The sequence below is a fragment of the Nannospalax galili genome, unplaced genomic scaffold (genome assembly GCF_000622305.1).
Source record: "Nannospalax galili isolate Female #2095 unplaced genomic scaffold, S.galili_v1.0 scaffold512, whole genome shotgun sequence".
NCBI classification, from domain to species: domain Eukaryota; kingdom Metazoa; phylum Chordata; class Mammalia; order Rodentia; family Spalacidae; genus Nannospalax; species Nannospalax galili.
The window spans coordinates 722,363-737,365 of NW_008331992.1; the positions used below are offsets into that span (position 1 = coordinate 722,363).

The 15,003-nt window shown below is 36.1% G+C and overlaps 1 protein-coding gene across 5 annotated transcripts in view; it reads left to right on the forward strand.

Annotated features, from left to right (window-relative positions):
- Myo6 (myosin VI) overlaps positions 1-15,003 on the forward strand; it is a 169,189-nt gene that overhangs the window by 101,944 nt on the left and 52,242 nt on the right. For all 5 annotated transcript variants that reach the window (XM_029560601.1, XM_029560602.1, XM_029560603.1 and 2 more), the window contains exons 8-12: positions 2,710-2,807; positions 4,133-4,297; positions 6,335-6,415; positions 9,614-9,794; positions 13,131-13,275. In XM_029560601.1, coding sequence (XP_029416461.1) covers positions 2,710-2,807; positions 4,133-4,297; positions 6,335-6,415; positions 9,614-9,794; positions 13,131-13,275 — 670 coding nt within the window. The remainder of the gene's footprint in view (positions 1-2,709; positions 2,808-4,132; positions 4,298-6,334; positions 6,416-9,613; positions 9,795-13,130; positions 13,276-15,003) is intronic.

Consider the following 15,003-nt stretch of genomic DNA (forward strand, 5'->3'; position numbering starts at 1 on the left):
GGAGAGACCTATAATTGAGTTCATTTTTTGGTCACTTGCTAGTCATTGCCTGTGAGACTTGGTTTGCCCTGACCTTTGTTTTCTTGCCTATCTGAAAATCGAAGGATTTATGCTAACATTTCTCTGTTGTAATACTGTGTTTTGGAAAGTGAAATGACTGAAGAATGATCTACAAAAAAGTTTGGAGATTAGTTTAGACATCCGCTGTGGGCAGAATAAGCGAAAGATATATTCTCAAAATGAACACTAGGAAGCAATTTTTATGATGTTGATTGTTGACGAATATTAAGTTGTTTACAAATATTTAAGGTTAATATGCTATGTCTATAATTGAGACTGATAAATATAGGAATTATAGTATCCAGTCATGTGTGTGTTTATAAAATAAAATGTTGCATTTGTTTATAGAGATTTTAAAAACTTCTGAAAGCCTGTGAGGGAATTCTATAAACTTAATTTGCTAAGTTTCAGTGGAACTGGAGCATCATGTAAAAATATTTTTAATGCTTAACTGTGAATGTTTCAATAAAGTATTTTTTAAAAGTAAGTCAAATAACAATTTCTTATCTGTATTTTGCCACAAGAGCTTTGCTATATATATTAATTATTTTCTCATTGCTGTGACAAAATGCTCAACAAAGGTCATGGTTGAGGGTCCATTCTGTCATGGTTTGAAGGCATGGTGCGAATGTGAGGTGGCTAGTCATGTCTTCAGTCAGGAGACAGAGTTGAATTCTAGTATGCTGGTATCATTCTCTCTCTCTCTCTCTCTCTCTCTCTCTCTCTCTCTCTCTTTCTCTCTCTCTCTTTTTAAGATAGAGTCTCTCTGTAGCCCCAGGTGGTCTGGATACTATGTAGACCACACTGACCTCAGTCTCATAGAGACCCACCTGCCTCTGCCTCTGCCTCTGCCTGCTAAGTGCTGGGATTAAAGGTGTGTGCGACCACACCAGGTGCTTTCTCTTTTTTATTCAGCCTAGGACTCCAGCTCATAGGGTTCCACATTCAGAGTGGGCCTTCCCTCCACTGAACCTCTCTTGAAACTCCTTCATAGACACACCCAGAATTTTGTCTCCTAGGTGTTCTAAATACTGTCAAGTTGGCAGTCAAGATTGTTAACCATCACTATCTTACCAGCTGTATGATAAGCACTCTGTAGAGCTGATGCACTTGAGGAAACCTTGAACTTCTTAGGGAACAATTTTTAGAGATAGATTGTAAAATTTGTAACCTAGTGATTTCTTAAAATCTAGTTTCCCCTTAGTATTGACATTTTATTTACCTTGAGTAACTCTTCCATTCCTGCACTTGAGTAGCACCTGAACACAGTGGGGTATTTGCCAGTTTTCTTGTTTCTATGATCAAATACCTGTGCAAAGCAACACAGGGAAGGAAGTATTAATCTTGGGTCACAGTTTATGGGTACAGTCCATCATGGTAATGGTTGGCAGGAGCTTAAGGAGGCTGGTCACAGCGCACCTATGGTCGAGAAGAGATAGGAGTGCTAGTGCTCAGCTTGCTCTCTTCTCTTTATGCATGTCATGACCCCAGTTCATGGAGTGGTCCCACCCACAGTTAAAGTGGGTCTTTCTACTTCAGTTAACCTAATCTAGGTATTTCCTCAGAGGCATACCTAGAAGCTGACATAATCTAGGTAATCTGTGAGGACAGATATGCCCAGAGGCTGGTTTCCTAGGTATTTCTACATCCTGTCCAGTTGTCAGACAATATCAGTCATCACAGTAGGTAAACATTGGACTTGTAGAATTTGACATGAATTAATTATTCTGCTAACTCTTTTTAATAATTTAAAAAAGTTTTGAGAGTTTCATATGTATATAAGTATTGTATTTGCGTTACTTACATCCTTCCCAGTTCCCCTCCAACTCCTCCCATGTTACCCCTCCAACTCCCTCACAATTTTTTGTCCTCTTCTCTGTTATTATTACATATGCATACACACACATTTATAAATACATACACATGCACACACATACATGCATACATGCCTGTATCACTGGGGTCATTTAGTGGTGCCCCTGGAAGGCAGCTGTGCTTACCACTATACCACCAATGCCACAGCTAGTGGTGCTCCTGTATAACTGTGTTTAGGGCTGCCCAGTTGCGATTATCTCTCAGGGAGCTAGTTCCTGGAGAAAACTTGATTCAGGATCCACTGAATGCCTATAGCTCTTCATCTTGAGGTGGGACTACATGAAATTTCTGCCACCCACCTTGACATGTCAACTTGTTTTGTCATTATGAAAATCTTCTTAGGACACCATACTGTGTAAATTTCATTGGTATAACTTCTCTGTCATGTTTGGAATGCATTAAGTAGCAGCAGGTGTTTTTCCCTCTGGCCCTTACATTCTTTCCACCCCCTCTTCCATGATGTTCCCTGAGCTTTAGGTGTAGAGGTTGCATTACAGATGTGTCACTTGGGGCTAGGCATCTCACAGTCACTTATTCTCTGTATTTTGACAGTTGTGGAACTTTGTAATAATCCCCATCTGCTGTAGCTTCTTTGATGAGTAGTGAGAGGTGTACTTGTCAGAGTGATCCAGTGTGGGAGCAGAGCATTCCGGGCCTCTGCTAATGCTTTTAAAACATTTATTTCAGCATTTTCCAACAGTCTTTCTATGGAGATATTGGTTTATAATTTTTATGCTAATTTTTAATGGAATATTTTCTTTTCTTTTTCAATAGCAAATCCGCTTTTAGAAGCCTTTGGAAATGCAAAGACTGTTCGTAACAATAATAGCAGTAGATTTGGAAAATTTGTAGAAATTCATTTCAATGAAAAGGTAAATGAAAACGACTTTTGGGATATGTTTGGGACGTGTTTGTGATAAATATAAGTATTAGAATTGGAGTTTGTATGATTCTTTAAAAAACTTTATTATTATTATAGTTTCTTTTATTATTGTGGGGGGCATCATGTGTGTCACAGTGTGTGTGGGGAGATCAGTGAACAACTTTGTGGAGTTGGTTCTTGGCTTCCACCTTTACATGTGTTCTTAAACTTATAATAAATCCCTTTACATTTCTTCATTACTTTATCTTATCTTTTGAAATTTAAATTGAAAATTTTTTGAAACAGAGACTTAGTATGCAACTCAGGCTGGCTTGGATATCATGATCCTTCTGCCTTAGCCTCCTGAATGCTGGAATTACAGGTGTACAGCACCAAGTCCAGCTTTTTTATTTGTTTGTTATTTTAGAATAGGAACACAAACACACACACACACACACACACACACACACACACACACACACACATGCACACACACACAGAGTCACCATTACAATCCAAAATTTCTTTTCAGTTTAAAACTCAGCTATTGGATTTGACTTCAGCATTGAATATAATTTTATAGTTAGCCTTTTTTTCTCATCATTTACTCCTTTGTTGTTTTGATGACATGCCATTATTCTATATGTTAATGGGGCGCAATGTGATATGTAGTGATAACTATATCTGTATATCTATGTATTTCTGTGGTCCATACTCATTAAATCTGGGCAAGTAGTATTTTTCTCTCATCAGTTCTTGTGGGAGGATTTGAGCTTTTGGTAAGAGATGATGGGCTGTTGTGGACATTACAGTGCACTGCAAAGCCCACTCTGATTCTGTAGAGACTTAAAACCAAGAAGGATCAGGGTAGAAATTTGGTGATGTTTAAAATAAAGGATGGCCTCTAGAAATTCAAAGTGTACACTTCAGATATCCTTTTTTTCTGGTATTTGGTGAATATTATAACTTCTTTGATGAATAAATGTTTATTAGAAAAGATAAATTTAGCCAGGCTTGGTGGTGCACAACTTTAGTCCCAGCACTTAGGAGGCAGAGGCAGGCAGAGCTCTGTAAGATTGAGGCCAACCTGGTCTATGTAATGAGTTCCAGGCCAGCTGGGGCTATTGGGAGACCCTGTCACAAAACAAAACAAAAAACCAAACCAAACCAAACCAAAACAAAACAAAAAACACACAAAACAAAACACAAAACAACATAAACAAAAAAACAAAACACAAACCAACACCAAAACAAAACACAGATAAATTTAACATTGTTATACTTTATATTTTAAGACCTTAGATGCAAAAACATGTTTTCTCTTTTATCTTTTAGAGTTCAGTAGTTGGAGGATTTGTTTCTCATTATCTTCTAGAGAAATCCAGGATCTGTGTTCAAGGCAAAGAGGAGCGGAATTACCATATCTTTTACCGGCTCTGTGCTGGAGCTTCAGAGGACATTAGGGAAAAGCTTCATTTGAGTTCCCCAGATAATTTTCGGGTAGGTTGGAAGAAAATAAATTTTATACAGGACTTGCAAATTGTTTTCTCTTCAGTTATAAGGCTTATTTTATTATATTTTGATATCTAGTTGTATTTGTACATATACATTAAATGAAGTACAATAAACTTTCCATACCTGCAGATTTTACATCTCTGGCTTTAATTAACCATGAATTGATAATTTTTTCAGATGAGAAAAAAGTACATCTGTAGTTGAACATATATAGATTCCTTATTACTTCAACAATGAAGCATAATATCCCTTTACATAGCATTTATGTTGTATTAGTGTAAAGAATCTCCATGTGATTTAAAGTATATGGCAGGATGTATAAATGCCGATCATATAAAAATCCTATGCCATTTTGTGTATGGGATTTAAGGCTCTGCAGATTTTGGTATCCAGTATCCAGAGGGATTTTTAAAGCATCATCAGTCCTCCTGGATACCTGAGATGTAACTATGTAATGTGTTAGAATGATAGCTTTACTGGCAAGATCTTGTTGAGATTATTTCTGAGTTTCTCATACAGGTTGAGCATCCCTAATATGAAAATCTCATATCTTAAACACTGTAAAATCTAGGACTTTATAGTTTTTGATTTGGGATGCTCAACTGAAAATGAAGCTTTATCCAAATATTCCCAATTTAAACAACTCCAAAATATGGACCACTTTTTTCAAGTAGTTCAGATAAGTGACCCTCAACCTATACAACACTGTATAAGAAGCTGTGTCATTCAGAAGGTAAAAGGATAGCTGCTTAAAACCATATTAATTTAAAGGTAATCAGAAATTTATAGTAGTTCTGTAATCCTTTAAATCACCTTTAACGTGTCTGTACAGAGTTTGTTTTAAGATGGTAAGTTGAAAACTCATGCCAGCATTATCTCTTCCCCTCTTTACCTCAAAAGATTCAGGGATAGAAGTAAAAACTGTACAGCTCATTGCCTAATTTGTTGTATTTTAGTTTTTAATTTCAATGGAGGGGAATGTGGCACAATTGAAGTGTTGATTTACCCTCAGATCATTCAAATCTCCTATCATGTTTTTCCTTGGCTTGTGTACTTGAACTTTATCTTGTAATCCCTGCCATTGGTTCAGTGTAGTCATTGTGATTGGAAAGAAAGCAGGATGCTCAACTTTTCTCTCCTACACTCTATGTGCGCCTTTCCCAATGCCCTCATAAATGTAACAGATTCTCTTGGAAACCAGTATATTATGATTATTAAATTTGAGAGCTTTTTGGATTGTGGAATATTACATAGACTTTACCAGGTTAGCATCCCTGATCTGAAATCTAAAGCCTCAAATATTCCAAAATTACAAAGCATTTTAGAATAGGGATGGTTCCCTTGTTGTGTAGTTTGAAAACACTTGGCTTTTTGTTTGTTTTTGCTGTGCTGGGAATCTAGCCCAAGGCTTTGCTTATGCTGGCCAGGAATTTAGGCACTGAGCTATACCCCAGCTTTCAAGTATTTCTGAGATGAGAAATTATTTGATTCACAGAGCAAGTGATATAATTTATTTACAGTCATGGTTAGCTGTCAGTAAATCTGAAAGTCATGTTTTGAAGAACTGAGTTAAAAATCAGATATTAGGGAAATCAAGAGTAATGTTTAATTATTGAGAACTCACAATATCATTGGAAGTACTATACCACATTGCATTCCTCTTTGACATGCCACGTAGCAGAATGGTGATTTTTCACTTTTGTCAGTAATTCATAGGTGATGCATTGTAGTTTAAAAAGATGTTTAACTAAGGACATAAAGTTGCTACCCTTTGAAAACAGGAAATTTTGGTTTGAATCGTGATAATTTTATTTAATCTACTTTCAGATATTTGGTTTTTAAAAAATATCTCTGCTTAGGAAGAGTAGAATATTTATAAATACAGAATTTCTGATTTTAATTGAGAGATTAAATAAAACTCATGTTTAGAAATTCATTTTGGTTCATACTACTTGGTGAGTTGACCTTTCTCCTGTATCTTTTTCCTATGTGTTAATTGTACTGTGAATTTATTTGTCTTAGTATTTAAACCGAGGCTGCACGAGATACTTCGCTAACAAAGAGACTGATAAACAGATTTTACAGAACCGCAAAAGCCCTGAGGTATAGTAGAATTTTTTAAAAATTAAAATATTTAATGTAAAAAGTGCTGCGCCACAGGCATTGCACGACACGGGTGCACTTACCTACACGCAGGCAATACACACATACACATAAAATAAAATAAAAAATAAATAAAATATTAAAAAAAATTCTGCTAAAGGATATGTTTATTATTTGGAACTCAAGTAAGCTTTCTTGCTTTAAGTTTATGTTTTTAAGTTAAGTAATGATGCAACTGTCTTGTAGTGTAGTGCTGTGAGCCTCCGTTCTGTGTGTCGCTGCAGGTTTTGGTTCTTTCCGGGTCTGAATGCTCTGCTTTCCTTAGGTCCTTTTCTAGTTTTGGTGGTGTGAAATTGCTTCAGAATCATCCTATTTTAGCAAACTTACTCTGATTCTACTCATTCATAATTAGGTGTGTGTGCCAGTAAGCTTTCTGTTGATGTGACAAAATGCATGAGCAGATCAACTTGAAGTAGAGAAGATTTAATTTGGGTCATGATTTCATATTTCAGTCCAAGGTCAGTTGGCTCCATTGTTTGTGGGGCATTGGAAAAGCCAGAGCATAAAGTTTAGAGCACATGGCAAACTGCTTATCTCATGGTTACCTGAAAGTGGATGAAGGCAGAGAGAGGGGAGAGGAGAAAGGGATACAGGGACATTCCCTGAACTAGTGTATCAGGGATACAGGGACATTCCCTGAACTAGTTCATCCACATTTTCATTACCTCCTTATAGCCCATCAAACTTTGAGCCCATTAGTGGATTAATCTGTTGAGGAGATCAGAGCCCCCATGACTCAATCACTTCCCAAAGCCCTTCCTCTAAATACTGTTGCATGGGGAGCCAAGTCTTCATCAGATGAACCTTTTGAGCGGGATATTCCAATACAAACCATAGCTGTATGCTTCTTAAAATTTATTGTCTTCTGAAGTAAGATTTGAAATAGACAATAAATAAGCACTCTTATGAAAGGATGTTTAAATATTATAATTTTGCTGTATAAACCATATTTTTAGAATTTATTATGGAAAGTTTTATATGTGTTAGTCTCATATTTCTAATAATTATGTAACTTTTGTTTTAAAAGCATTAAATAAAGATTTTCAGTTTTTGTAAATCTTAACATGAAGTATTGAAGTAATGAGTTGTAGTCCGTTGTATCCTAAACAAGGGGCTTAAATTAGGAAAACTAAACCTGAGTTAGTTACAGATGCTAGTTAATCTTGCCTTCATTGTTTTATTGAAAGTACTCAGTTTTTACTGTTACCAGTTTTTAATGCTCCTATATTTTCTAGTCAGGTATTTTGACTCTATTTAGGCTGGGTATGATAAATTATATATAAAATACTTTTATAAAACAATAGAAAGCAAATAAAATTCCTATTATGTCAAATTCTGAACAGATGAAATAGTAGTTAATTCTTGTTTGATACTTTGTATGTTATTTTAAGATGCCTGAATTATCTAAACTATTTTACAGCCATGGTTGAGACTTTTAGAAACAGCATTAATATTTATTATAGTTTTTATTTTTCTTTGGCTTGATAACACTTTTTGTAAGATACCACCTAATGAATTGTAATCTTTCCACTAAGATCATCAGAACTTAGACACTGCAGTTGTCCTGTAGGGAGAGGCATAAAAGCCAAAAGCATAGAAAACAGTAGAGAGAGAAAGCGAGTGCTGACACTCCAGGGTATCATGTTCTCTAGTGGGGGAGGGCGCTGTCTTTTTATTTTGGAGTCAGCATGCTTTACCAGGAATTGTGCTAACATTATTGAAGGAGAATATGTATATGTATAATATGTATAGGTGAACAATGGATTAATATGTTTAAATCACTTTTTATGTCTTCTTTGTCAGGAGGATGAGGTGATCATTTTGACTAATTAAACCCTTTGCTTAATTCCATTTGAATGCCTTAAGCTCTGTGTAATTTTTAGGAGACTGCAGTATTTTTAGTCTGCCATAAAACAAATATGTTAACTAACATTTGGTTAGAAAACAGTATGTAAATGATGCAAACATTCAATTGCAAGACTAAAAATTCTGCATGATAATGTTTTTCTAAAAAAAGCTTTGCATGTGATTGCTGCCTTTGCTTTTTAAGAATAGGATAAAATGGAAATTCATTTCTAGACATTTTCCAGAAATGTAATGAGTAATAAGACATTTAAATGCTCTTGAGAAGGTAGTCATAATGGTACCCGAAGAGCAGCTATTTACTGGGAGAAGAAAATGTCTGTCTCCTGGAGCCTATTCAATGCCAGTTAATTCTGATGTGGAGGTTCTTTATCTTTAGTTTTAAATTGTCTCGTTCTGGAAAATTCCTAGGTCAGTTTTTCTGTGTGAAGTTACTTTTTCGTGTTCTCTCCTTTCGCTTTTGTATGCTTAACTTTCTTCTTTCCTTTGAGTTTGTGACATTATAACAAATATTTCAGATGCAAGCTCTATTAAAAGAAAATTCTTTTTTTTCTTGAAAGCCATTGCACAAATCTCTAGAGTTAGACTAATGCTCAGTACTGCACTTTACTTCATACACAGAAAGGTTGAAAGAATATTTCTCAGACCATGAAAATGGAATCTCCCATCCAGGATGTATGTGTACACATGCATGTAATTGTCAGCAGTTAGCCTAGTGCTGCTCCAGTTGTCACACTTACATGTTTATTGTGATTTTTCACCTGTTCTATTTTTGCATATTTTTAATTGACAAAATTGTGTATGTTTGTAAGCTACAGTGAATTATCATGTAATATTTTCACATTGCATACGTCATAGAATAACAAAATCAAATGAATTAACATATCCATTACTACTTAAATTCTTTCTGATCTGAAGCTGGTCATTCATTTCAGCCAGATATTCCCTCCTTTCCACTGGATTATATTTATCTAATAACTTAGACATAATATTTTTGGTTAATATTGCAATTTAATTGGAAAACATCTCATTCTATTGTTTTAATTGAAGTTTTAATTGAAATAATTGTAGATTCACATGTAGTGGTAAGAAATAACAGAAAGCTCTGTGTACACTTTAGCCATTCAGTTTTTGAATGCATTCAAATGCTTAAATTTTTCTGTTGACAGATTTTATTTTTGCATGTTATGTGTTGAATTAATAGTCCTGCTGTTGTAGTTTTAGTTTATTTAAATAACATAAATACCAGTTAATCGATACCTTCTTGTTTTATAGTACATTAAGGCAGGTTCCTTAAAAGATCCTCTATTAGATGACCATGGAGATTTTATTAGGATGTGCACAGCCATGAAAAAAATCGGTTTGGATGATGAAGAAAAGCTTGATCTGTTTCGAGTTGTAGCTGGTGTCCTACACCTTGGAAACATTGATTTTGAGGAAGCTGGCAGCACTTCAGGTTTTTAATTCTTTTTAATTAATCAATAAAATTGGGTATAATGTTTGTCATTTCCTAGCCATATGAAAATTCAATCATGGATGTGCTGATTTGTTGCAGTTTCTACAAATTTCTAGAAAGTGCTGCATTGCATGGTGACTCTGGTGGATGAAGGGTGCTTTATTGTTTTGAACAAATCAGTAGTTGTTCTTACTAGGTTTATAGTTTGTTAAAATTTCCAACTAATATTATACTTTTAATAATTAACAGAATAATTACCCATAATATATTTTTAAAACTTTCTGATTCATGAATCTAAACTTGAATGAGTTAATTAGGGTAATTAAATAAACGAAAGCCCGTATCATTGTTTTAGTGAAGGATGAAAAGAAATGACATTTCATTCTGTGGAAGTTGAAGAGTATTGGAATACCCAAAGATAGTAACTTTTCAACTTTCAGTATTTCAGTCTCTATAGAAACACTAAGACTTTTGTATAATCATAAATTTGATCTGTGAATTCAGACTTGGCACATCTGGCTTGTCACCTGTTTTTGTAAATGAAATGTAAATAGAGTATAGGCCACACCCATTGTCTATGTATTGTTTATGCCTGGGTTCATGCTTCTGGGGCAGAGCTGAGCTCCAAGAGCCTGCATGCCCTATGAAGATATTCACTGTCTGGCCCTTCAGGGCAAAGGGTTGTCTAGCCCTGCGTTTAACACATTTTGGTGGAATCAGACACCAAGGATGAATTAAGAAGAACTTGGAACACTACTTAATCCAGCAGTCAGTACCATGGGCTTGGTATCAGGACCAGGCTCTCTGAGGTTTCTTCAGTCACAAAATGAAATAATTTACAAGTCCTTTAAAAGTACAATTCCTAGTAATAGTATGCATATAGGAAAGGGGCACACAGAAAGGGAAAAAATAGACCTTTTGAGAAATAATATGCTGGAGCTCAAAATTAGCTCTGCAGTAGAGCTCTGTACTTTTCCTAGCATTTCCCTTCCCTCCCGCCATCCCTCTCGTGTTTTTTTCTTTAAAATAATATTTATTTATTTATTTTTATTTTATGTGTATGAGTGTTTTGCCTGCATGTCTGTAAGGGTACCCATGTTATACAATGATCTTGTAGGTCAAAAGAGGTCATCAGATCCCCTGAAACTGGAGTTACAGATAGTTGTTAACACCATGTGGGTGCTGGGACCTGAACCCAGGTCCTCTGCAGAAGCATCCAATGCTCTTAACCACTGAGCCATCTCTCCAGCTCCTCCTTCATAATCATAATTGAAGCATCATAGAAGTAATGGGCTAGGAGATGTCTCCATTCTGTAGAAGAAGTGGAGCTGGTATCAATGCCGTGCATGGTTATTAATGAAATGATAATGCCCATGTGTGACGAACCCAGGCCTTGTGATAATTGTCTTTCATTGTCTTCAGGCCGCTGAACCTTGTGATCTGTGAATGAGCAAACTAAAGAGGGCAGTCTTCAGTGACTTTCAGATTTAATGGCCTGTGGTCCTGTTTGGTCAATAATGTCAGACAGCATAGAGTAGAAGATAAGCGTTTGTTCTTGAGTCAGATAGCTTCATCATGTGCTGTCTGCCTTGCCCATTCCATGTCTCAGCTTTCTCACTGTAAAGGGGTAATAGTCCTACCTCACACTGTGCAGAGAAATAAATGAGTTAATTATTTACAAAATGTTTTGAATACTGGTGTTTGGCAGATAGCAATCTCTATAAATTCCATAAATGAATAAATAAAATAAAAATACAGATTATTCCTCTTTGAAATAAGAAACAAACAAAAATAGGTACTTTTAATTTGCACCAGCAATTTTAAAGTTTTTTTTCAAAGAATTGGAAAGTTTTAAAAAAAATTTATTTATTATTTTTATTTTATGTGTATCACCTGCATGTAGTTAAGTGTATCCGTGTCATGCAATGCCCCCGGAGGTCAGAAGAGGCTGTCGGATCCCCTGGGACTGGAGTTACAGGTAGCTGTTAGCTGCCATGTGGGTGCTGGGATTCGAACCCGGGACTTCTGCAAGAACAGTCAGTGTTCTTAACCACTGAGCCATCTCTCCAGCCCCGGAAAGTTTCTTTTGAAAATATAGTACAACATACATCTTTAGCATTGTTACACTAAAGGGAGGACGGAGGAAAGTCTAGGTAGTGCTTAAAAATGATTTAACATACAATTAACATGCATGTTGGAAATGTTAGAGGTGGTAAGTGGCTCTTTCCTGCCTGTTACTGCCCTGAGATGTAGTGTGCAGATGTCAGAATATCATTAATAGTAGAAGATCCAGCCAAGTGGTCAAAGAGGAACAGCATGTGTTTGCACTCTTTTCTTCTCAAGTTTCTTTCTGTTGTAGAGGAAGTAAACAGAATTCAGGGAAGATTGGATGGAGTGAGGCAGAAAATTAGATCATCTTTTATTTCAATAGCCCAAGTTTTGTTATGTTGATTATCATTTATCATGTGACTCTTCCCATAGAATCAAATGATTTCCTTCTATTGGTAGTGAGATTTCCCCTCCTTCTCTCTAAAGAAGTCAACTTCGGAATGTCCTAGACACTTGAACAAAAAGTCAGTACTTTTGTAATTATTTTAATATAAAGTTCATTGTCCAATAAACACTTGTAAGGCTCCTCACTGTCATAAAAAATGTTTACCTTAACAAAAATATATAAAACACCTGCCTATGTTAAAAAATTCCATGTTAAAAAACATATGGTATTATAATAGTAATATAATAAGCAATATAACAACAATAAAAATAGAAAAAAAGTGAGTGTTGACTGGAAAGAGCTCAGTGGATTAGAGCAGACTTCTTGCAGAAGACCCAGCTTCAGTTCCCAGCACCCACATGGTGGCTGACAATCACCCATAACTCTAATTCTAGGGCATCCAACACCATCTTCTGGCCTTCATGGGCATTGTATGACATGGGTGCACTTATTTACACGAGACAAAATTTCCATGCACATAAAATAAAGAAGTGAGTGACATGAAAACTCCACATTATTTCATAATCTTTCCCTTTTAAGATAAAATTTGTTTTCTTTTTCTATTGGCCTAGATAATTCCTTTAAAAAACCCTGCAATTAGTGAAAAAAAAGAGATACCTAAATAAAGTCATGAAGGGTCAGTGGACACTTTTTTGAGACTGATGTAGTGTTAGCATAGATGTGCCTGACAGGGCGTTACTCGTATCCCTGGCAGGATGGCACAAGATTCTGTCACACTGTTCAGAAATTTAAAATTTTTTAAATTTAAATTTTAAAGAATGTGTCTTGAAAATATAGTTTATCTCATGTTTACTAATATTATAACAAATGTTTTTACTAAGGCGGTTGCAATCTGAAGAATAAATCTACGCCGTCATTGGAGTACTGTGCTGAATTATTGGGTTTGGACCAAGATGATCTTCGGGTTAGTTTAACCACGAGAGTTATGCTCACAACAGCAGGGGGCACCAAAGGAACAGTTATAAAGTAAGTCCCTTTACTCACTGTTCTGCAAAAATCCTGCTTTGTAGTTTGTCAATGAAAAGTAATTTTTTAAAAATATTTTATTTATTATTTTTATTTTATGTATATGAGTGTGTTGCCTGCATGTATGTGCGTGCACCTGTGTCTTGCAATGCTGGGGAGGTCAGAAGAGGGTTTCGGATTCCCCTGGAACTGGAGTTAAGGACAGTGCGTAGCCGCCATGTGGGTGCTGGGAATTGAACCTGGGTCCTCTGCAAGAGTAGTCAGTGCTCTTAACCACTGAGCCATCTCTCCAGCCCCTGAAAAGTAATTTTTTTTTGAGAACACTGAGATTTAAGGCCAGTCTTCATACATTATTCCTTCTTTTCATTTTAATGTTCCACACACTGTGCTTTATAGATTAAAATTCTGTGTCTCTGACTACCATGATGGCAAGAGAAGTTAACTTTTGCACAGCTGTGAAAATATGAGCTGATTATCTAAATTGATACCTGATTGTTTCAGGGAATAGATCATTTGACTTTTAAAGTGGTTTTCAAGAAAATGGTGTGCACTAAAGTTTGTACTAAGTACAGCTCCCTTGAGCAGAGTATTCAGCAAATGCAATGTCTCCTCACATCTGGTATTCTTCATTTTAGAGGAAGCTGAGGAAGTAAGGCGTCATGATTCTTTCTTTCAGATACCTGTCTCCTAGGAAGTATTTATTCATTTCTTGTCTTTTTTTGGTGTGTGGTGTATGTATGTGTTCATGTCACTGTGTACGGGTGTGTGCAGATGTGCATGCACTTGTGTGCCCATGAAGTTGTGTGTGTGGAAGCCACAGTCCTTTCTACCTCATTCTTTGAGACGACCTCCTGAACCTGGAGCTCACCAGTCCTCCAGGCTGGAAGGCCAGTGAACTCTAGGGAGCTGCCTCCTTCTCCCGTCCCCCCACCATTGCTGGGGTAATGATGCAATTACCATGCCTGGACTTTATGTGGGTGCTGGTGATCCCACTGTGCTTGTGCAGTAGGCACTTTGCCAACTGAGCCCTCTCCCCCACCCCTGGACGAAATTTTTAAAATCAGTAACCTAGAACTTCATTTGTACCAGGGTGTATATATAGTTTTGGCTTAATGTCATATATTTCATGAATTTTGTTTTGTTGTTTATAGAATAAATTAATATTTGTGCTTTATCATTTTGAGGTACTGTAATGCAAGATCTTCATTTGTGAGGAAAAAGTCAAGTGTCCCATCTTTTTTCTAAATAAGGCAGGCAGTGAATTCTACTGAGTTATTTCAAAAAATATTCAACAGTCAGAGGCAGGCATAGTGGTACAGCATATAGTCCTAGCATTTGGGAGACTGAGACAAGAAGACTGGCTCAAGTTTGAGGCCAGCCTGGGTCACATGGCAAGTACCAGGCCAACCAGCAATACATAGGAAGACCCTATCTCAAAAAACCAAAACAACAACAACCAGGAATTAAAACAAGAATTTTTTTCTAATGACACCGTATTTTCAATTAATTAACTATATAATTAATTAATTAATTTTTCAGTGCTGGGGGTCAAACCCAGGGCACTTGTGCATGCTTGGAATGCACTCTACCTCCGATTTATACCCTTAGTCCTCAGTTTTTAAAATTTTAATTCAATTTTATCTATTTATTTATTTATTTATTCCCCCCTCCAACCAATTTATTTTTACTCTTAAGGTCGTTTGAAGATCTGTTCCTCAGGGGTCACAT